Source organism: Canis aureus, chromosome 20 (genome assembly GCF_053574225.1).
Source record: "Canis aureus isolate CA01 chromosome 20, VMU_Caureus_v.1.0, whole genome shotgun sequence".
Classification (NCBI taxonomy): domain Eukaryota; kingdom Metazoa; phylum Chordata; class Mammalia; order Carnivora; family Canidae; genus Canis; species Canis aureus.
The window spans coordinates 44,619,753-44,641,742 of NC_135630.1; the positions used below are offsets into that span (position 1 = coordinate 44,619,753).

The 21,990-nt window shown below is 37.6% G+C and overlaps 1 protein-coding gene and 1 long non-coding RNA gene across 6 annotated transcripts in view; one reads left to right on the top strand and one right to left on the bottom strand.

Annotated features, from left to right (window-relative positions):
- LOC144291761 (uncharacterized) overlaps nucleotides 1–16,577 on the top strand; it is a 43,419-nt gene extending 26,842 nt beyond the window's left edge. Inside the window, exons 3-4 of the long non-coding RNA XR_013359230.1 lie at nucleotides 10,133–10,241; nucleotides 15,833–16,577. This is a non-coding gene — a long non-coding RNA (uncharacterized LOC144291761). The remainder of the gene's footprint in view (nucleotides 1–10,132; nucleotides 10,242–15,832) is intronic.
- ZRANB3 (zinc finger RANBP2-type containing 3) overlaps nucleotides 13,420–21,990 on the bottom strand; it is a 300,848-nt gene continuing 292,277 nt past the window's right edge. For 4 of the 5 annotated variants that reach the window (XM_077861515.1, XM_077861516.1, XM_077861514.1 and 1 more), the window contains 4 exons: nucleotides 20,306–20,416; nucleotides 18,897–19,299; nucleotides 16,071–16,202; nucleotides 13,420–14,276 (listed from right to left, as the gene is read on the bottom strand). In XM_077861515.1, the coding sequence (XP_077717641.1) occupies nucleotides 14,178–14,276; nucleotides 16,071–16,202; nucleotides 18,897–19,299; nucleotides 20,306–20,416 (745 nt within the window). In that variant the 3' untranslated portion in view covers nucleotides 13,420–14,177. Of the gene's footprint in view, nucleotides 14,277–16,070; nucleotides 16,203–16,574; nucleotides 16,748–18,896; nucleotides 19,300–20,305; nucleotides 20,417–21,990 lie in introns of those variants that run through there. The other variant, XM_077861517.1, reaches the window with a different exon arrangement.

Consider the following 21,990-nt stretch of genomic DNA (forward strand, 5'->3'; position numbering starts at 1 on the left):
GAGGTATTAATAATTATCATCCCCAAACCTAATGGCAGCTTTTAAAAACAACAACAGAATAACAGCATAGCAATGTTTCATGCTTTATTTTTACTATTTTTTATTTTAATTATAGTGTAGTTAACCCACTCACAGTGTTATATTTGTTCAGAGTAAAATATAGTGATCGAACCATTCCATATATTACTCAGTGTTTGGCAAGATGTGTGCCCTTAACCCCCTTCACCTATTTCACCCCTCCCCCTACCATTTGTAATCATCTGTTCTCTATAGTTAAGAGTCTTTTTGGCTTATCTGTTTTTTTTTCCTTTTGTTGGTTTCATTTCTTGAATTCCACATGTGAGTGAAATCATATGTTATTTGCCTTTCCCTGATTGATTTACTCTGCTTAGCATTAGACTCTCTAGATCTTTCCATGTCATAGCAAAATACAAGATTTCATTCCTTTTTATGGCTGAGTAATCTTCCATTATATAAGTATATATAAATATAAATACTATATCTTCTTTATCCCTCAGTTTATGGACACTTTGTTTGCTTCCATAATTTAGCTGTTGTAAGTAATGCTGCAATAAACATTGGGGTGCATGTATTCCTTTGAATTAATGTTTTTATATTCTTTGGGTAAAAACTTAGCAGTGTGATTACTGGGTCATAGTTTTTTTTTTTTTTTTTTTTTTTTTTTTTTTTGAGGAATCTCCAAACTCTTCTCCACAGTTGCTGCACCAGTTTGCATTTCTACCAACAGTGCCAAGAGGTCCCTTTTAATTCACATCCTTGTTTCTTGTGTTTTTTTATTTTAGCCATTCAGACGGGTATGAGGTGATATCCCATTGTGGCTTTGATTTGCATTTCCCTGATGATGAGTGATGTTGAGCATCTTTTCACATCTCTGTTGGCTATCTGTAGGTCTTCTCTGGAGAAAAGTCTGTTCATATCTTCTACCCATTTTTTAATTGGGATTTTTTTTTTTTTTTTTTTTTTTTGGTATAGAGTTGTGTAAGTTCTTTGTATATTTTGGATACTAACCCTTTATCAGAGATGTTATTTGCAAGTATCTTCTCCCATTTTGTAGGTGATCTTTTAGTTTTGTTGACTGTTTCTTTGCTGTGCAGACACTTTTTACTTTGATGGAGTCCCAGTGGTTTCATGCCTTTTAAAATATCCATTTGATGAAGGCTGAGGCTGGAGCTAGTTCTTCGAGGGAGTATTCTGTGGATAGTGGGTGAAACATTTTGCACGATTGAACAGGTGGCTCCACTGGTGAACTGTAGCAAGCTGGCTTTACAGCCAAGAAGACAGGGCTTTTATGTGTGGCATCTCTGTGTAAACTACACTTGCTGAGAAATTGCTAGGGTCAGGTACTGGGATAGTGGTTTTTAAAAACTCATTTTAAACTATTTTATTTATTTATTCATGAGAGAGAGACAGACAGACGGGGGGGTGGGGTGGGGTGGCAGACACAGGCAGAGGGAGAAGCAGCCTCCATGCAGGGATCCCGATGTGGGACTCGATCCCCAGTCTCCAGGATCACACCCTGGGCTGAAGGTGGCGCGAAACTGCTGAACCACCCAGGCTGCTCTAAAAATTCATTTTGTAGAGTAAGTCAAAACTTTGTTGGGATCATTCTTAAACAGACATGATCTATCACAGATATAGATGTTTGGTGTTTCTGTAAGATGATGAAGAACTCATTATAGGGAAGTCAGATTATAAGAGCAGAGAGATGTAAATATGAACACTTTAGGACATGCAGAACAATTAACAATATTTTTAAGGTGTTCATATGCCAGTTCCTATTTTAAAAAGCTAGTATTTACTAATGAAACAGAGCAAGTCAGTAACTTCAAAGATCTAGGAGAGAAGCTGTTGAAGCAGGGAGGCGGTATAGAGTCCAGAGTGCATTTCAGTACCAGTAACATTTCTCAGTTGTAAATATAAACACAACCACGGTGGCAAAACACCCTCACCACTATAAAGCAACCGATAAACTGGAGACGAGATGGGACATTTTTCTCGTGGTTGGATAATTCAAATAGATTTTTGCAGTGATTACGAGTTCACAATTTCCAGTTTCAAAGAATAAAAGATGGAATGAGCGACAAGTTAATAACATGCAATAGAAAATGAGAGATTATTTCCACAACCTATTTCTGATGTTCAATCTCCATGATTCTGTGCCCTTTAAGTAAACACAATTTTTCCATTTTACTCTAAAGAGCTCAAGAATGTTGACTTCTTAGACATATAATTTAAAGTACTTCATACTTTTATTGCCAAAGAAACTGTATTTTAAATGTTTCACTCAAACATCTGAACATTATTTAGTAAGACATGTGGGCAGAAAATCCTTTCCCCATGAACAGTTAAGGAAATATAGAAAGGTATTCGTGTGTCACAGGAAGATCTCCCCAAGAAATGTACATTAGGCTGTGATCAATGCCAAGAGTAGGTTTCTCTAGAGATTCCAAGTGAGCTCTTCTCCATGGCTCTGGGACTGCTGCAAGCAACTCTGTCTGTCATCAGAGTGTCGGAGATTGATGTCACTCAGCTTGACACCAGGTATTCGTAATATGGGTGCACGGGCCACCCTGCTCAGGAGCAGGCACAGGCACAGGCACAGCCAGGGCACAGCCTCACTGACTGACAAACCACATTTCTCCATGCAGACATATTCTCAGCTCCCATGTTGTAAACCAACTTATTCTTCAGCTATTAATTCCCATTTTTGTTCCGTAGACCCAGAGCCTTCTCTTTTCTAAGCCTAAACTGCGTGCTGTGACTGCTGAGACTTTTCAGAGGTGGGCCCTCCTTTCTTCATATCCGCCCTGCCCCACTGGTTTTCACTTAGTCACCACCTCCCGTGGTGGCAGCTGTCTTCTTCCTTGGAGGCCACTTTGTACTTCTTTTTACACACAGGGGCCACCACTTGTCCTGACACTTTCCTTCCATTTGCACAACAGAAGGCAGCTTCTCTTTCAGATCCTGATGAGGAGGAAAGAACCAGCTTTTTTTTTTTTTTTTTTTTTTTTAAGATTTTATTTATTCATGAGGGAGGCAGAGACACAGAAAGAGGGAGAAGCAAGCTCCCTGCAAGGAACCCAATGTGGGACTCCATCCCAGACCCCAGGATCACACCCCAAGACAAAGGCAGATGCTCAACCCCTGAGCCACCAAGTTGTCCCAGAACCAGCTCTTTAAAATGCCCTGCAGGACTTACCTTCTTGGGTTGTTGATATTAGATGGATTTCTACCTTAATATTCAGTCCCCCCCCTCAAAAAAAAAATTCAGTCCCAGAATGCTTCCTCTCAGTGTGCCCCACAGGTGTAAAGTAGAAAACATTTGGGAAGACAGCGTACAAAGACCTGAGACACAGCAGGAAGGGAGGGGGACAGGCCAGTCAACATCCTGTGTGGCAAATGCTTGTTGTTCCTTATAGCATTTTTTTTCCTGTATTGATAAGTAATTGATAAACTGTGAGATATTTAACATGCACAACATGGTGATTTGATGGATGTATACATTGTGAAAGAATGACCACCATGTAGTTAAGTAACACATCCATCACCTCATGTATTTATCTTTTTTGTGTGTGTGTGTGGTAATGTTGAAGTCCTTCTGTCAGTAAAATTCCCTTACATAGTATAGTGTTAACAGGTATAGTCACCATGTTAAAGATTACATCTTAGAACTCAGAGTCTCTACCCTTTCAGGAAACTCCCCATTTCCTCCACCTCCCTGTCCGTGGTAATTATTTTTCAACCTTCTGTTTTTTAAAAATTATTTTTTTAGCTCCATGTACAAGTGGTACTATTCAGTATTTTTCTTTGGCTTATTTCACTTAGCACAATGCCCTCCAGATTCATGTTGTTGCAAATGGCAGGATTTCTTCTGTCTTCATTGAGGTAAAATTGGAATATAACATTATATAAGTTTCAGATATATATTTTTTATGTCTTAAAAAAGATTTTATTTATTTATTCATGAGAGACAGAGAGAGAGAGAGGCAGAGACACAGGCAGAGGGAGAAGCAGGCTCCATGCAGGGAACCCGACATGGGACTCGATCCCGGGTCTCCAGGATCACACCCTGGGCTGAAGGCAGTGCTAAACCGCTGAGCCACCCGGGCTGCCCAAGTTTCAGATATATAATTCAACCTCTGTACTCATTACAAAGTTTAGTTACCATCCATCATGATTCATCTGACCCTCTGTCCATTTCTCCTACCCTCTAAATCCCCTTACCCCTGTGAACCGGCAATCTATTCTGTGTTTACATCTTTGCTTTTATTTTGTTATGTTTGTTTGTGTTGTGTTGTTTGAGATTCCACAAATGAGTGACATTGTACTGTTTTTTTCTTTCCCCTTCTGACTTCCTTCATTTAACATAATACCCGCAAGGCCCATCCATGTGCTTGCAAATGGTCAGATCTCTCTCTCTTTTTTATGGCTGAGTAGTATTCCATTGTATATATACACAATACTTTCTTTATGCATTTATCCATCCATAGGCATTTTAGGTTGTTCCCATATCTTGGCTATTGTAAATAATGCTGCTCCAAATATCAGAATACATCTTTTCGAATTAGTGTTTTTGTATTCTTTGGATACATACCAAGAAGTGGGCAGCTGGATCATATGGCAGTTCTATGGTAAATGTTTAGAGGAATCTCCATATTGTTTTCCATAGTGGCTATACCAATGTACATTCCTGTCCAAAGAATATGAAGGCTCTCTTTTCTACACAGCCTCACCAACATTTGTTGTCTTTTTGATGATAATAAAGTAATATCTCACTGTGGTTTAATTTGCATTTCCTTAATAATTAGCGATGCCTAACATCTTTTTTAAAAATTATTTATTTATTTATGATAGTCACACAGAGAGAGAGAGAGGCAGAGACATAGGCAGAGGGAGAAGCAGGCTCCATGCACCGGGAGCCCGACGTGGGATTTGATCCTGGGTCTCCAGGATCGCGCCCTGGGCCAAAGGCAGGCGCTAAACCGCTGTGCCACCTAGGGATCCCCCTAACATCTTTTCAAGTGTTGGTTAGCCACCTGTATGTCTTCTCTGGAAAAATGTCTATTCAGGTCCCCTGTCCATTTTTTAAAATATTCTGTTTGGCTTTTTTTGGTGGTTAAACTGTATGAGTTATCTTTATAGTTTGGAATATTAACCCCTTGTTGGATATTTGATTTGCAGATAACATCTCCCATTCTGCAGGTTGCCTTTTCAGTTTGCTGATGGCTTCCTTTGCTGTGCAGAGACATTGTAACCCTATTTGTTTAGTTTTGATTTTGTTTCCCTATATTTGAAGTCAGAACCAGAAAAGCATTACTAAGAATGGGGTAAAAAACTGTGTATATTTTCTTGTAGGAATTTTATGGTTTCACGTCTTACATTCAAGTCTTTAATCCATTTTGAGTTAATTTTTGTGTATGGTAGAAGACAGTGGTTTTGTTCTATTCTTTTCATGTGGCTGTCTGATTTCCCCAGCACCATTTATTGAAAAGACTGTCCTATCTACATTGTGTATTCTTGGTGCCTTTGTCATAAATTATGTGTATATATGTGGGTTTATTTATTTATGAGGTATCACTTCTGTTCAGCTGATCTGTGTGTCCATTTTTATGCCAATGTTGGTTGATTGATTGATTGATTGATTTATATTTATGATAGTCACACAGAGAGAGAGAGAGAGACAGACAGAGGCAGAGACACAGGCAGAGGGAGAAGCAGGCTCCATGCACCGGGAGCCCGACGTGGGATTCGATCCCGGGTCTCCAGGATCGCGCCCTGGGCCAAAGGCAGGCGCCAAACCGCTGCGCCACCCAGGGATCCCGCCAATGTTGTTTTGATTATTATACCTTTGTAACACAGTTTCAAATTAGGGTTTGTGATACCTCCATGTTTGTTCTTGTTTCTCAAGATTGCTCTGGCTATTGGGGATCTTTTGTGGTTCTATACAAATTTTTGAGTTGTTTGTTCTGTGAAAAATGCCACTGAAATTTTTATGGGGATTGCTTTGGTGGGGGGTATAGACATTTTAACAATATATTTTTTTTAAGATTTTATTGATTGATTGGAGAGAGGGGGAGAGAGCAAGGGAGAGAGAGCAAGCAAGCACAAGAGCAGCAGAGGGAGAAGCAGACTCCCTGCTGAGTGGGGAGCCCAATGTGGGTCTCGATCCCAGGACAATGGGATCATGACCTGAGCCAAAGGCAGACATAGACACTTAACTGACTGAGCCACCCAGGCACCCACATTTTAACAATATTGATTCTTCCAACCCATAAGCACAGAATATCTTTCAGTTTATTTGTTCCTTATCAGTATCTCATAGTTTTCAGTTTATAGGTCTTTCACCTCCTTGGTTAAATTTGTTGCTATGTATTTTATTCTTTTTGGTGAAATTATAAATACGGTCATTTCCTTAATTTCTATTTCTTTCTTTTTTAAATTGTATTTATTTATTCATGATACACACACACACACACACACACACACACAGAGGGGGGGTGGGGGCAGAGACACAGGCAGAGGGAGAAGTAGGCTCCATGCAGGGAACCCGACACAGGACTCAATCCTGGGACTCCAGGATCATGCCATGGGCCAAAGGCAGGCGCCAAACTGCTGAGCCACCCAGGGATCCCCTTTAATTTCTATTTCTGATAGTACATTATTATTATTTAGAAACACCACAGATTTCTGTATAATGATTTTGTATCCTGCAACTTTACCAAATTCATTCATTAGTTATAACAGTATTTTGGTGGAGTCTTCATGGTTTTCTATTTATGTCATCTACATGTCATCTACAAATATTGACAGTTTTACTTCTTCCTTTCTAATTTGGATGACTTTGATTTCTTTTTCTTATCCAATTACTGTAGCTAGGAATTAAAATATGTTGAATAAAAGTGGCAGGAGTAAGTATCCTTATCTGGTTCCTGATCTTAGAGGAAAATCTTTCACCTTTCACCAATGAGTATAAAGTTAGCTGTGGTTTTGTCTCATATAGGCTTTCTTACATTAAGGTATATTCCCATGTTGTTGGGAGTTTTTATCATAAATGAATGTTGAATTTTGTCAAATTCTTTTTCTGCATCTATTGAGATGATCATATAATTTTTGCCTTTCATTTGGTAAATGTGGTGTATAATGTCAAAAAATTTACAGATGTTCAAACAACCTTGCATCCTTGGAGCAAATCCCATTGGATCATGGTATATAATCCTTTTAATGTATTGTTCAATTCTTTTTGCTAATATTTTGTTGAGTATTTTTGCATCAATGTTCATTAAGAATATTGGCCTCTAATTTTCTTTTTTTGGTGTTATTTTTATCTGGTTTTAATATCAGGGTAATGCTTGCTGTATAAAATGAGTTGGGGAGCATTCCCTCCTCTCCTCTTTGTTGTTTAGATGACTTTGAGAAGGATAAGTATTGAATCTTTTTTTTTTAAGATTTTTATTTATTTATTAATAGAGAGAGAGCACGTCAAAGACATAGGCAGAGGGAGAAGCAGGCTCCATGTAGGGAGCCTGACATGGGACTCGATCCTGGATCTCCAGGATCAGGTCCTGGGCTGAAGGCGGAGCTAAACCGCTGAGCCACCCGGCTGCCCTGAATCTTCTTGGAATGTTTGGTAGAATTCACCAGTGAAGCCATGTGGTCCTAGACCTTTGTTTTTTGGGGAGGTTTTGTAATTACTTATTTAATCTCATTACTAGTAATCAGTCTCTTCAAATTTTGTTTCTTTATGATTCAGTCTTAGAAGATGCATGTTTCTGGGAATTTTCCCCTTTCTTTTAGGTTGTCCAGTTTGATGATGTGAAATTGTTCATCTTTTATGATCCTTTGTATTTCTGTGGTATCAGTTGTAACTTTTCCTCTTTCATTTCTGATTTTATTTGACCCTTCCTTTTTTGTGTTGGTTACTCTAGATAAAGGTTTGTGAATTTTGTTTATCTTTACAAAGAATCAGCTCTTAGTTTCAATAATATTTTTTAAAAAAAGATTTACTGGGATCCCTGGGTGGCGCAGCGGTTTGGCGCCTGCCTTTGGCCCAGGGCGCGATCCTGGAGACCCGGGATCGAATCCCACGTCGGGCTCCCAGTGCATGGAGCCTGCTTCTCCCTCTGCCTGTGTCTCTGCCTCTCTCTCTCTCTCTCTCTGTATGTGACTATCATAAATAAATAAAAATTAAAAAAAAAAGAATTGTTTAAAAAAAAAAAAAGATTTACTTACTTATTTTAGAAAGAGAGCATGTTAACAGGGGGAGGGGTAGACGGAGAGGGAGAAAGAGCAGAAGCCTCACTGAGCATGGAGCTGAAGTGGGAATTGATCCCAAGTCCCTGATATCAAAACTCGAGCTGAAATCAAGGGTCAGATGCCTAACCAACTGAGCCCCCAAACCACCCCTTCATTGATATTTTCTTTTGTTTTAAGTTTCTATTTCATTTATTATCACTCTGATCGTTATTTCCTTCCTTCTACTAACTTTAAGCTTTATTTGTTCTTACTTTTCAAGTTCCTTTTGGTGTATATATTTTTTTGAGAATTTTCTTGCTTCTTGAGGTAAGGCTGTATTGCTGTGAAGTTCCCTCTTAAATCTGCTTTTGCTATATCCTAAAGATTCTGGGCTGTCCTATCTTTTACAATTGTCTTCATTATTTAAAAAAAAATCAAAGAAGAATTTTCTTTGAAGAAAAAGAAAGAGAATTCTTCTTTGATTTTTTTTTTTTTTTTGTGACTCACTGGTTGTTCAGTAGTGTGTTGTTTAATCTCCATCATATTTTGATGTTTCTTCCAGTTTTTTTTGTTTTTTTTTTTGTACATGATTTCTAGTTTCATACCATTGTGGTCAGAGAAGATGGTGCTTATGATTTCAATCTTCTTAAATTTACTGGAATGTTTCTTTGTGGCCTAATATGTGATCTATCCTGGAGAATGGCCCATGTGCACTTGAGAAGAATGTGTATTCTCTTGCTTTTGGACGGACTGTTCTGTATGTATCTGTTAAGTACATTTGGTCATTTGGTCAAATGTGTATTTATGGTTAACTTTTTTAATTGATTTTCTGTCTGGTTAATTGATTCACTGATGTATGTGGGATGTTAACATCCCCTATTATTGCATTGTTGTCAGTTTTTCCTTTTGGTTATGTTAATTTTTGCTTGATATATTTTGTTGATCTTATGGGGTGTATGTGCGTGTGTGTGTAAACAGTATATATTCTTGATGGATTGACTCCTTTATTATGAAATGCCCTTCTTTGTCTTTATTAATCTTTGTTTTAAAGTCTATTTTGTTTGGTATGAGTATAGCTGCATGAACTTTCTTTTCATTTCTATTTGCATGGAATATCTTTCTCAATCTCTTCATTCAGTCTTAGTGTGCCTTCTAAAGTCTCTTTTAGGCAGCATATTGATAGGTATTGTATTTTTATTCACTGAGCCAGTCTGTGTCTTTTGATTGGAATATTTAGTCCGTTTATATTTAAAAGAATTGTAGGTAAGTATGTACCTATTTCCATTCTGCAAAGTGCCATTTTGTTCATTGTTTTCTGGCTTAATAGTTCTTCACTCTTCCTTTTTTCCTTCTTACCTTGGGTTTGATGGCTTTAGTGTGATATGAGGTTTAGAATCCTTTCTTATTTTCATTTGTGCATTTGTATTTACTGTGAATTTTTGCCTTGTGGTTACCATGAGTCTCACACATGATCCTAGGTATATAACAGTTGGTTTTTCAACAGTTGGTTGAATACATTCCAGACCCTTATATTTTTACTCACTCCTAATGATTCATATTTTTGATGTCAAATTTTACATCTTTTTATATATCCCTTACCTAATTATTGTAATTTAAATTTACTACTCTTGGTTTTTAATATTCATACTTCCTTTATAAATAATTGATCCATTACCTTTACTATATATTTATCTTTTCCACTGAGATTTTTATTTTTGTTATTTTTTTTTTGTTATTAATTAATACAATTTCTTTTCAGCTCAAAGAGGTCTCTATAACATTTCTTGTAAGGCCAATTTAGTGGTGATAAACTTCTTCAGCTTTTTCTTTCTGGAAAACTTTTAAAAAAATTTTTAAATTTTTTTTTTATTTTTTTAAGTAGGCCTTACACCTGGCATGGAGCCCTACATAGGGCTTGAACTCATGATGTCAAGATCAAGATGTGAACTGAGATCAAGGTTGGATGCTCAACTGACTAAGCCACTCAGGTACCCCTGGAAACTCCTGATATCTCCTTTAATTATGAATAACCATGCTGAGTAGTGAGTTCTTGATTGGAATTTTTTTCCTTTCAGCACTTTGAATATATCATGCCACTCTCCTTTGGCCTGCAAGTTTTTGCTTAGAAATATGCTGAAAGCCTTTACATGAAAAGTTGTTTTCCTCTTGCTGCTTTTCAGATTCTCTTTAACTTTTGCCATTGCATTTATGTGTCTTGGTATGGATATCTTGGGGTTCATTTTATCTGGGAGTTTTTGGACTTCTTGGACCTGGATACCTGTTTCCTTCCCTAAATTAAATTGGGAAGTTTTCAGGTACTATTTCTTTAAAACATTTTTTTGGGCCCATTCTCTCTTCTCCTTTCAGGAACCCTATAATGTGAATGTGTATATTACACTTGATGTTGTCCTAATGTTCCCATAAGGAATCTTCCTTTTTAAAAAATTATTTTTCTTTTTGCTGCTCTGTCCAGTGTGATTTCCATTGCTTTCTCTTCCAGTTTGCTAGTCAGTTCTTCTTTTTCATCTAGTCTGTTGTTGAACCCCTCTAGTTTGGGTATTATATTCTTTAGCTCTGTAACTTATGTGTATAGGTTTCTTATATTTGTCTCTTTGTTAAAAATCTTTTTTTTTTTTTAATTTCATTTATTCATTCATGAGAGACACAGAAAGAGAGAAAGACAGAGACAGAGACATAGGCAGAAGGAGAAGTGGCTCCTTACAGGGAGCCGGATGCGGGACTCAATCCCGGAACTCTAAGATCACGCCCTGAGCTGCAGGTAGATGCTCAACCACTGAACAACCCGGTGTCCCTCTTTGTTGAAGATCTATGGTGTTCATTCATTTTTCTCCTGAGTTTAGTGAACAACTTTTATGCCCATTCCATTGAAGTCTTTATCAAGTAGACTGCTTATCTCCATTTCATTAATATATTTTTCTGAGGTTTTGTCTTGTTTCTTTCATTTGGATTATCTTCCTCTGCCTCCTGTGTCTGGCTCTTTGTTTATTTGTGTATATTTAGGGAAGAAGTTCTCTCTCTCTCAGACTTGAAGGAAAGTACTCACTGGAAGACTGGGGATGTTGCACTCTGTTGTTTATGCCATGCCCTGGGGTGGAAGCCTGCCAAGCTCTCTCTAACCTCTGTTGTACAGAAGCTGTTCAATCAGTCATTTCTTCTGCAGGAGGAATTGCTCTATATGTAGGTATAGTTTTGCTGTGTCTGTGGAGGGAGGTAAGTTAATGGTCTTCCTAGCCACTGTCTCAGACCTATATGTTTCCTGTTTTCTTCGAGGAGTTTTATTGTTTCATGTCTTACATTCAAGTCTTTAATCAATTTTGAGTTGATTTGTATATATGGTATAAAGTAGGGGGTCCAGTTTCATTCTTTTGCATGTGGCTGTCCAGCTTTCCCATCACCATTTATTGAAGAGACTATCCTTTTTCCATTATATAGCCTGGCTCATTGACTGAAAGTCAGTTGACTCTAAATTTTTTTAAAAGGGTGGAGGCACTTGGGTGTCTCAGTTGGTTAAATGGCCAACTCTTGATTTTGGCTCAGGTTTGGGAGATGGAGCCTGGCATAAGGCTTCATGCTCAGGGGGGAGGAGTCTACTTGAGGATTCTCTCTCTCCCTCTGCCCTTCCCCTTGTGCTCTCTGTCTCTAAAATAAAATAAATCTTTTTTAAAAATATTTTATTTATTTATTAATGAGAGAGAGAGAGAGGCAGAGACACAGGCAGAGGGAGAAGCAGGCTCCCTGCGGGGAGCCCGATATGGAACTCCATCCCTGGTCTCCAGGATCATACCCTGGGCTGAAGGTGGCGCTAAACTGCTGAGCCACCCAGGCTGCCCAATAAAATAAATTTTTAAGAAACAAAGAAAAATCAGTTGAAGATATATGCATGGTTTTATTTTTTGCTATGTTCTTCCATTGATCTATGGGTTTGTTTTTATAGCAATACCATGTTTTGATTACTCAGCTTTGTAATATAGTGAAATCCAGAAGATTGATTCCTTCAGCTTTGTTCTTCTTTCTCAAGATTTCTTTGCTATTTGGGGGTCTTTTCTGATTCCAACAAATTTTAGAATTTTTTTTCTATTTCTATGAAAGATGCCATTGGAATATTTACTGGGATTATACTGCATCTACATATTTCTTTGGGTAATATGGACTTTTTTTTAATAATATAAAGTCTTCCCATCCATAAAAACAGAATTATCTTTCCATATTTCTTTTTCAGTTTTTTTTCCATCATAGTCTGGTAGTTTTGGTGTACATATCTTTCATCTCCTTAGTTAAATGTATTCCTAAGTATTTTATTCTTTTTGATGCTTTAGTGGTATTTTTATTTGGTTGGGATTTTGAAATCTGGCAAAAAGACCATTTTCATGGGTCATTTCATTTCAAACCATCATTCATTTACTACATCTGAGAACTTTGTTCCTAGAACTGCCACCTTAGTTTAATCTAAAGAGGTAACTGCCACTGACACCTGACCTACTTAGACCTAAGTCTCACTCGCAAACACCCCATGCGGGAGGAAAAGCAGCCTGCTGGTTTCTCGGTTTCTCAGCTCTCAGCTGTGAGGAATCCTAGGTTACCCTGGCAATGAGGCAGAAAACTGCAAACAGCCTGACCAGCAAAGCAGAAAGGAGGCAAAAGAAAGCCCGACCTAATTTATAAAATTAACAGTACTATTTGATTTCATACAATAAAATAGTTATGAACTTTAAGAACCCTGATGGATAATTCATGATCTGATAATCTTTCTAAAAATAAGCCCTCTACATTGTGTAACATCAGGTACTAATTAAAATTGTAAAGTGCTCAAATAAATAAATGAAATTTACACCCAAACAGTATTTACAAACAGGCCTCTCATGAATGTAATTCTTCCCTGAACGTGTATTTTGTGTAGTCCTCTTTCCTCTCATGACTGACATTCTGCAGGATTATACCTGGTTTTGTTTCATTGCCATGCTTTTATTTTTGAATATCATTGACACATTAGCATTACCACTGTATTTTTAAACTTATATCTCCATCTGATCATGCTTTAGTATAAGGTGTTTTATCATCCTCACTGCTTCTAAAAAAGATACCAGGAATACACTTTTAGTAAGACAGGATTTTAGAAACAAAAATGATAACCAGGAGACAAAGGAAGCTTTTGACAGTGAGCCTAGTTTTATGCATTAAAATAAACTAACAAACTTACTGAAAAATGTTTAAGGGGCATTTTACATTTTATGTTTTCAGTTTTTAAATATTTTAAACAATTACTTAAGCTAGAACCCTGATTTGTCTACCAATACCATAGGGACAATTAGCTTATTTTCAGAGGTAACTTTTCAATAAGGATAATTTGCTAAGAAATAAAACAAATAGGGTGACACTCAAAATGTGAACCCGAAGCCCATTTTGGAGGCAGTCAGTAAGCAAGAGTCTCTCTCGCATACTAACCAGGATATTCATACTTGACCCCGAATTCTTGAATGATTGGCCTCCAAAATTTCCCTTGCAGTTTTCCAGTGTTCCGCTTCTACACATAGCAATTCAGAACCAATACTAATCCAGTGGCATTTTGCAAGTAATTGAGAGTATATTTTTCAAATACAATCTATGCATAATACCATGATTGCGGTACTGCAGGGGGAAATGAAAGCTTAACCAAACCTTACTGAAACATAATTGAGAGTCTGCCTGAAATCAAGAAGATCACAGAAATATTTAGTATTGTGTCTCAGTTTGTGTTAAGTACTTTCAAAAGGTATTGAACACTAAAAGCATATAATATAAAAGGGAAAGTTGAATTCTTGATTTTTGCTCTGAACATTTTCACTCAATATAAGAAACATGAAAAAAAATGTGTTCAGTTCCTCCACACGTAAACCATTTGTCATCCATTTAAAAATTTTTATACTTCATTTCTTTACCAAAAATCTTGTGATATCTGATCCATGCTTTGATGCTAGATATTGTCTTCTCCCCTGGCTTCTTTCCTTAGCTTGTCTGGCAGTTCTCTAAAAGTTAAAAAATATACAAGTGTACACCTGTTAGGAAAAGAGTCCTGGTTTCAGAATCTCAAAAACTTTTCTGTATTTCATCACATCCACTTCCCAGTGCTTTGCCCTTAGGGTGGACACCAAGCCACAAGCAGAGGACTCTAGGAGCTCTGCTAAGTGCTCTGAGGTCCTAAGTTCCCTTAGGACCAGATGCTTTGGGGGAAGGATTTTCTCGCCAGTGAGACTGTGAATCCCTCAATCAGTGACTACAGGATGCCCTGATTCTCCTTATTGAAGTGATGGCATATATACGGTGTCTTGTGATTTCTCACAAAGGGGTGTGTGTAAGGCCTACCTGCTTCCTATTCTGTGGGCTCAGAAGCCACTCCCAAGCCAATGCAGAAAAACAAAATGAGGTAGATCAAAAATGGAATTCTTCTGCTATCCCCACAAATAAAATTTCTCATGTGAACCTAAAATGATTACAGAAAGGATGGGTTTTCCTTTTGCTCTCTCTTAATTCTCCTATAGGCTTGAATGTGCTAATAATTTTCACAGCTGAGAATCAGAGGACTTTTTCCCCAGCTGAAGTTCATGTAAATATGAAGTTATCCAGTTGGATGGGGTGGGGAGAAAAAAGAGGGTTAAAACTAAAAATAAAACAAAATAAACCCCTTATATTACAAGATCCTATTTATGTAAAAATTCTATTTGTGAATACTGAAATAAGGCTAAGAGTGCTTATACAACATGAACACTGGCAAAGGATCTGAACAGTTTTCAAAAGTGTAAATAACTGATGAGCATTTTTTAAAAACCTCAGTGTCTTTGGTAAACAAAATAGTGGCAGGCCATTATTCTCCCTCGGCGGAGTGGAAAGACAGTAGTAGAATACAGTCCTTTGGAAAACAGCTTGAAGGTGAATTCCTACTACATGATTCCGACTCCATGATTTTATATCTGAGAATCTATCTTAAGGAACAACCTCCAAAAGTAAAGAATAGTGTGTAAACGGAAAATATAAACAACTTCAATGCTGATCAGTATGGGAATGGCTAAATAAACTATAGTAGACATATATATACTCAGTAGAATAATGTGTAGCCATTTTGGATGATAAACATGAATGCTTATCATGGGAACATGGGAAAATGTTTAAATCTTGCCATGACTGGAAAAAAAGCAAGATACAAATTTGTATATTGAATGTATGCTTCTTTCTAAGAAAATTTTAATCAGGAGATCCTTTAGCTAGATGGCCTGTTAAAAATTCATCTTAGTTGTTTAATAATACTGTTATATTTTTCCCTCCTGCTTTAAACTACAGGTAATTGCTCAAAAGGGTGCCAAGATTAACAGGTTTTGCATTTTGGCCAGGAGTATAATGGTTGCATGTTCAACTGAGTTGGTCCTAGAAAGAATTTATTAATGTTCTCTGACATTTTAGAGAACATTAACAAATTAGAACATTAGCTGCAAATGCAAACACATGTTAGTGCCCCCGGTCAGTAGTCTTTAAAGTTGATGGTGTGGGTCTCTTCAATATTGTGTGAGTTACATTAATTTTCTTCTAGGTGGTGGTGACAATTTCCTGTCCTAAAATGAATTCAAAGGAAAGCTACTTCTCTTCTGTCTGAGACTGAGAACTTACATCAGCCTCGAGAGGAAACTCAGGTGATGAGGGGAAAAAAGGCATCTCGCATCCCGGACAAGGGATACAGATTCATCCACTCAGCCTCCCACTCCTATATACACACTTTTCTACTTGCTGTTCCAGGATGAAGACACATGGGTCTGTAGAGCCCCACTCACCTCTCTGTGACACAGTGTGCAGAGGGTCTGCAGGTTGTCCAGGGAGCACTGTCCTCCTCCACCGGACACAGGCTTGATGTGGTCCACCTGCCAGAAATGCCCTTCTCCTGGGTTTCTTATCATTTCATTAAGCTGCAGTAAGAACACAAGATCAGCACTTTTCAATATACGCTGTGGGAACTGTTGGTTTTGCCTGGTGCAATCATGTTTATACAGCAAAATCACAGTGAAAAATACATTAGGATGGCTTTTTATAGCTTTTATTGTGAATAGGAAAAAAGCCTCTAGGTTAGCAATTTGAAAGCAATAAAATATGTTTCTGAAAAAGTTCTTTTTCCCTTACCTAACCCATTTTGAAAAAATTACAAGCAAGTATAAAATACCAAGACTCCTGACATATGGGGAAAAATTACTTGCTTCTGCACCTTTGAGCTAGTTTAGATAGTCACTAAAAGAAAATTATGAAAAGAATAAGATCGGACTAGAAATAAAAACTTCTGAATATTACCGAGTCAAATAATTTTTAATTATTGACCTAAGTTCATTTGTTACTATAAACAGTGAAAGTTTAATATTAGCAGCTGTCACCCGGAACCTTTATGCGATTCATCTGGGAACCTCCCCAGTTCCATGGATTGGAATGAAGTTTCTATGATAGACCTCTATCATTGGCATATCTGGAATAAACAAAGATGTGCACGTAAAGCAGCATTATTTAGGCTGGCTCACATGTATACACTTTATATTTTATCTGTGATGACCTACATTAAAATGGGATGTATTTTAACGTTTTGCCCGAGGCAGTAAAACCAGCTCATTGCACAGCATTGCAGTTTTTTCAGTATGATAAAGAGGAGTATGAAGCTTATTTTTATTGGCATGGTCTTGGACAAGGACGAAATTAAAATCAGCTGTGTGCTGCGGGCCATGGGAACCTGTGTCATAGTTCTAAAGCACTTTGTTAGACATGTGGAGGCAGAGGGACCTGATCAGCAGTGCCCAGCCCGAGAGAAGCTCCGAGAGGCAGCAAGCTGGAGTGGTAAACTGTCCAGCTGAGGCTGGCATTGTTAGAAGCAGTTACAAATGGCAGTCTTGTGCATCAAGAAAATGACTCGTTCTTAGGAAAACAAAATCCATTTTGTCTGCTTTTTGTGACCAATTCTTTTGCTCTCAAGTCTCTCCTCTGATGGACTCTAATCCAGATGTCCTTCTTTATTCCTCCTAGTAATTCCCTGACCAATCACTTGGGGTCAGTCTTCAACATCTTGAATTTAACTCTTAAAACAATCACTCCCTCTCTGGCTGATCCTCCCCAATATGAACCCTGTGGTGCTCCCTAGCCTTGGAGCACTTTTGCTTTAGTAGACTATGTTATAACTTCTGCATTCCTGGACAGGCTGCTTTCAAGAAGTCCTTGAGTTCTTTCACTGTGTGTCTTCTGGAAGACTCTGCTCTGAGGCAGCAGACAGTAAATGCAGTCTGGCTGACACCCCTGGGATGGGTACAGTGTGTCCCTCACCAATTAGACAAAAGGATATTTCAGGAACTCTGGGTATCATGAAGGAAATAGTGTATTTCCCTAGCTCTCAAAGTCATGCTAATTCATCTTTGCAGAGATGCTTAATTAATTCTGTCATTATTTGGTGGTTTTAGGCAAGTAAAAATGTCTGATTTGACCAACTGGCAGAAATTTATCCATTATTTTAGTGGGAGAGAATGGCTCAGGAGAGATTTTTTAAAATTAAGGATACTACAGAATTATATATTTTGTTCTAGTTTGAAACTTAGAACTGATTAGATCACATTAGATACCAGTTGAGTTTTGGAAATAATGGCAAATATTGATGACTGTTTTCTAAAAATAATATATTTTTAAATAAATTGCTCTGCTAAAATTACATTTTATAATGGGATGAACAGAAATATTTTCTTCTCATTGTAATAACTACATTCTGGGGTTATCTGTTTGTCTCTTGTCATTCAATACTAACATCAGGAAAAGTGGAACAGTGAGACCATAGGTACTTCTTGATGGAATGTATCATCTGTTAAGATCTCTTCCCAAAATAATTTAATCAGAATCTAATTAAGCCACTATATCTAATAACTATTATTCTGGAATCAGGGGGATAGGGAAACATGTCAAATAATACCATGAGGATACAGGAAGACAAATCCATAATGTGGGAAATCCTACAGGCAAATGATCCAGTTTCTTGAACAATCAATGGTATAAAAAAAGGGATGGGGTGATATTATAGATTAATTGGAGCATAAGAGATGTAATGAACAAAAGCAGTGTGTGGGTCATATTGTGTTCCTAATTTGAACAACTGCAAAAAGACATTTTGAGACACTTAACTGACTGAGCCACCTAGGTGCCTTACTTTAAAAAAGAAAAGAAAATGTCTGGAATTTGCTTTAAAATAATTCTAGAAGAGGGTCATCTGGGTTGCTCAGTGGTTGTGCATCTGCTTTTGGCTCGGGACGTGATCCTGGGGTCCTGGGATCGAGTCCCGCATCACGCTCCCCACGGGGAACCTGCTTCTCCCTCTGCCTATGTCTCTGTCTCTATGTGTCTCTCAGGAATAAATGAATAAAATCTTTAAAAAAATAATTCTAGGAGAAAAAAAGAACTGAGATGAGAAATGAAAACGAAGGCAAAGTATTGATAACTGTTCAAGTTGGGTGATGGGTCTGTGGGTTGATTATGCTACTTTCGTATGTACATTTTCAGAAACTGCCATATTAAAAAGTTTTTTAAAAAGTGAGTATTCATCACTCAGTACAATGAGGCCTTCTATCAGCCACATGGTTATAATTTACCTGTTCTAATGGGAGCTTTGAGATCCAGGTAATGTCCAGAAGATTCTTCCTCTGACTTTTTGGGGCATCTCTCAGACATAAAAACAGTTCTTGTGCATTCACATTACATAGCTGACACACACCGTGTTCAATTTCAAATACTTTGGCTCGCAGGTAATTGTTATTAGATCGAATCCAAAACTCTTCCTGACATTTCACAGAGCAAAACCGTGAATCCCAAGCGTTCACTTTACACTCTTGCTTAGTTTGGCAAGTGGGTTGCTGACAGCGAAGGCAAAGTGGATTTCCTTCATTATCCACAGCTTGCAGATAGCCTTTGGATATAGAAGGCTTCACAGTGAGATCGGCTTGGGCTATGCAGGGATTTAGAAATGGGACACACACTCCGTCATCAAGGAACTTTCTAGAATTGAGCAAAACATGGAATAAGTAGCAAACACACTAGTAAATAGTCACTGCATCATATAATGAACAGTCTTCAAAGTTTCAATACTGATAAACAGTAAATGTAGGACCCCCAGATACTGTGATTCGGCATGGAAACAAAACAGCTATAGTCAGCACTTGAAGCCCCATGCCAAATAAAGGAAAGAATGGTGTGTTAAAAAAAAAAAAGCAATTTGAATAAAAATATGCTGCCTCTCTTGGGAATTTAGATATCTTCAAGTTAAACAATCAGACTTTGAAATATCTGGAGAAGTAGGAAAATGAGAAGTTAGAAAATGCTTCTTCAGGCTGGGAAAAGACAGCTGAATATAAGACTCCACCTGAAGTTGGGGCCACCATGCTCTGCTGTGAGGCCACACACCTCGGCAGGACAGAGAGGCCATTACGAAGGCTTCCATGATGTCCTCTGGCAGCCCCTGCTGGCCTCCAGCAAACAGTCACACCCATAGAGTGACACAGCCAAGGTGCTAAGTGTTTTTAGGAACTAGGACATTAGACTTGCTAAATATGTGCCTCCTACAGGTAAACTCAGATTTGACTGAATTAAAATGAGAAATGACACATGACAGGACATGCACTCAATTTATTAAAAGGAAAAGGTACATTACTCAATTATGTTGAAAAGTCCTACATGGAATTACAACAACTGCTTCCTATTTTCCGTGACTATTAGAAGTGTTAAAAGAAAAACTCCTTGTGATCAAAAGAGATTATGATTGGGAACATCTAGTGTCTTTGGGTGAGTCACCTGGTCTACCTGGTCTCAGGGTCCTTCTGATTTCTAAGGTGAGGACATCCTATTCCTCACAGGGTTGCTGGGAGGATGGAGGAGCTACCGTATTGTGAAAGCTCTTTCTGACCTATAAGCAGCCACATCAAGGTAAAGTAAGAGCATAAATACAAATACAGAAATTTAAAGGAGTACATGTAGTACCACTATGTCCTCGTTAATGAAACCTTACTGTGTAGAAGGATCTCGTGGTCCAGACTCCTTTGTGATCAGACGGACATGGCCCCCATCCTTCTTCACCTTGTCCAGTGAGGCCACAGCAACATCTTCTTTGGTAATGTATCTAAAACAATGACATGCTAATAAGTAGATTTCCTCTCTCACCTCTAAGATTGTCTCTATTTCATGCTCACATTCCTCCTTGTAAAAGCAAGAGAAGAGGCAAGACAGGAGTCTTCATGGTGCTGATACTAACATTAATTAGGGAATATTTCCTACCTTTCCACTGGCCTCCAAGTGTGTAAAATATATCTCTGTTCCAAATTGGTTTTCTCAAGATTTACTTTTCTAAGACATTGAAGAGTCAATCAGTATCCTTTAGACCAGTTTTCACTTAGGGGACAAAAGGTGTGGGTGTAGGAATAAGAAATTATCAAATACATGCATAACTGACAGCTGTGAATAAACAGCTTGCCCAGCTGCTTCCGAGAATCTCTCACTGCATGTTTACCCCTCAGGAGGGATCCTCAAATCACCTTGATCAGTTCTAACAGTGTAGCAGCATACTCGGGTACAGTGATTCTCTTTTTAGTTAACTAGGTTCCATCACATCTTCTATAATCTTAAGGCTATTTCCATTATTATCAGCCATACAGGGCTTATGGAATCTTCCACTGAAATAAAGCCAGTCTTGATGTGGGATTCAGAACCTTATTACACAACACTATCGATACCACACAATGGTTTAGGGACTGGAAATAAAGAGGAAAGTTATTCCAATTAAAGGTGACGGGGGAATTTAAGTAGGTAAAATGCAATTACCCAATTAATTCCTTCTAATTAGCATGGCCCACTTTCTCTGGTAGTTTACACTTATTGTAGTTTTTTTTTTCTTTTTTAATTAGTTTAAACATGAATTTCTTCATATTTTCAAGTACTTCTTAATTTGGTGTCTTGACAATAAAATTAAAGTTAAATCACGATGGAATTGTGCAATTGTGGGTAAAATGTTAGAAATTAGCTTTTCTATTAAAGTAGATTTAATAATTAACAGATTTGCTTCTTTTTATAAACTTAGTTTTTTGACTAGGTGATATATGTACATATATCAAAACTCAAAAGGCATGTAGTGGTGTATATGGTGAAGAGCAAGTTTACCGCCCATCCCCATTGCCTACCCCAAAGTTATCTCTATGACCAGTTTTTGATACATCCTTTTAGAAGTAATTCTTTTCTGTGTATAGGTTATACCTTTTATTTTTTATTGACACATAATTCACATGCCATAAAACTTATAAAGTTTATATTTCAGTGCATTCTAGTTTATTCACAAGGTTCTCCACCATCACCACTAATTCCAGAACATTTTCATCATCCCAAAAAGAAACCTGTACTTATTTGCAGTCACTCCTCATTATATTTTTTATTTTTAAAAACAAATGGTAGCACAAAATACTAATCTCCACTTTGTTCTTTCTACCTACACATACACCTCTGAGACCTTTCCGTATCAGTACACATGGGCTGCCCTATTTTTTTTAATGATTGCATGTTATTCCATTATTTGAATAAACCATATGTTTAATCAGTTTTGATTAATGGCATTTAGGCTGTTCTAGTCTCTGCTATCACAAACAATGCTGTGATATCCCTATACATATTTCTACACATTAAACACATGGTAAGTAAATTTTCTGG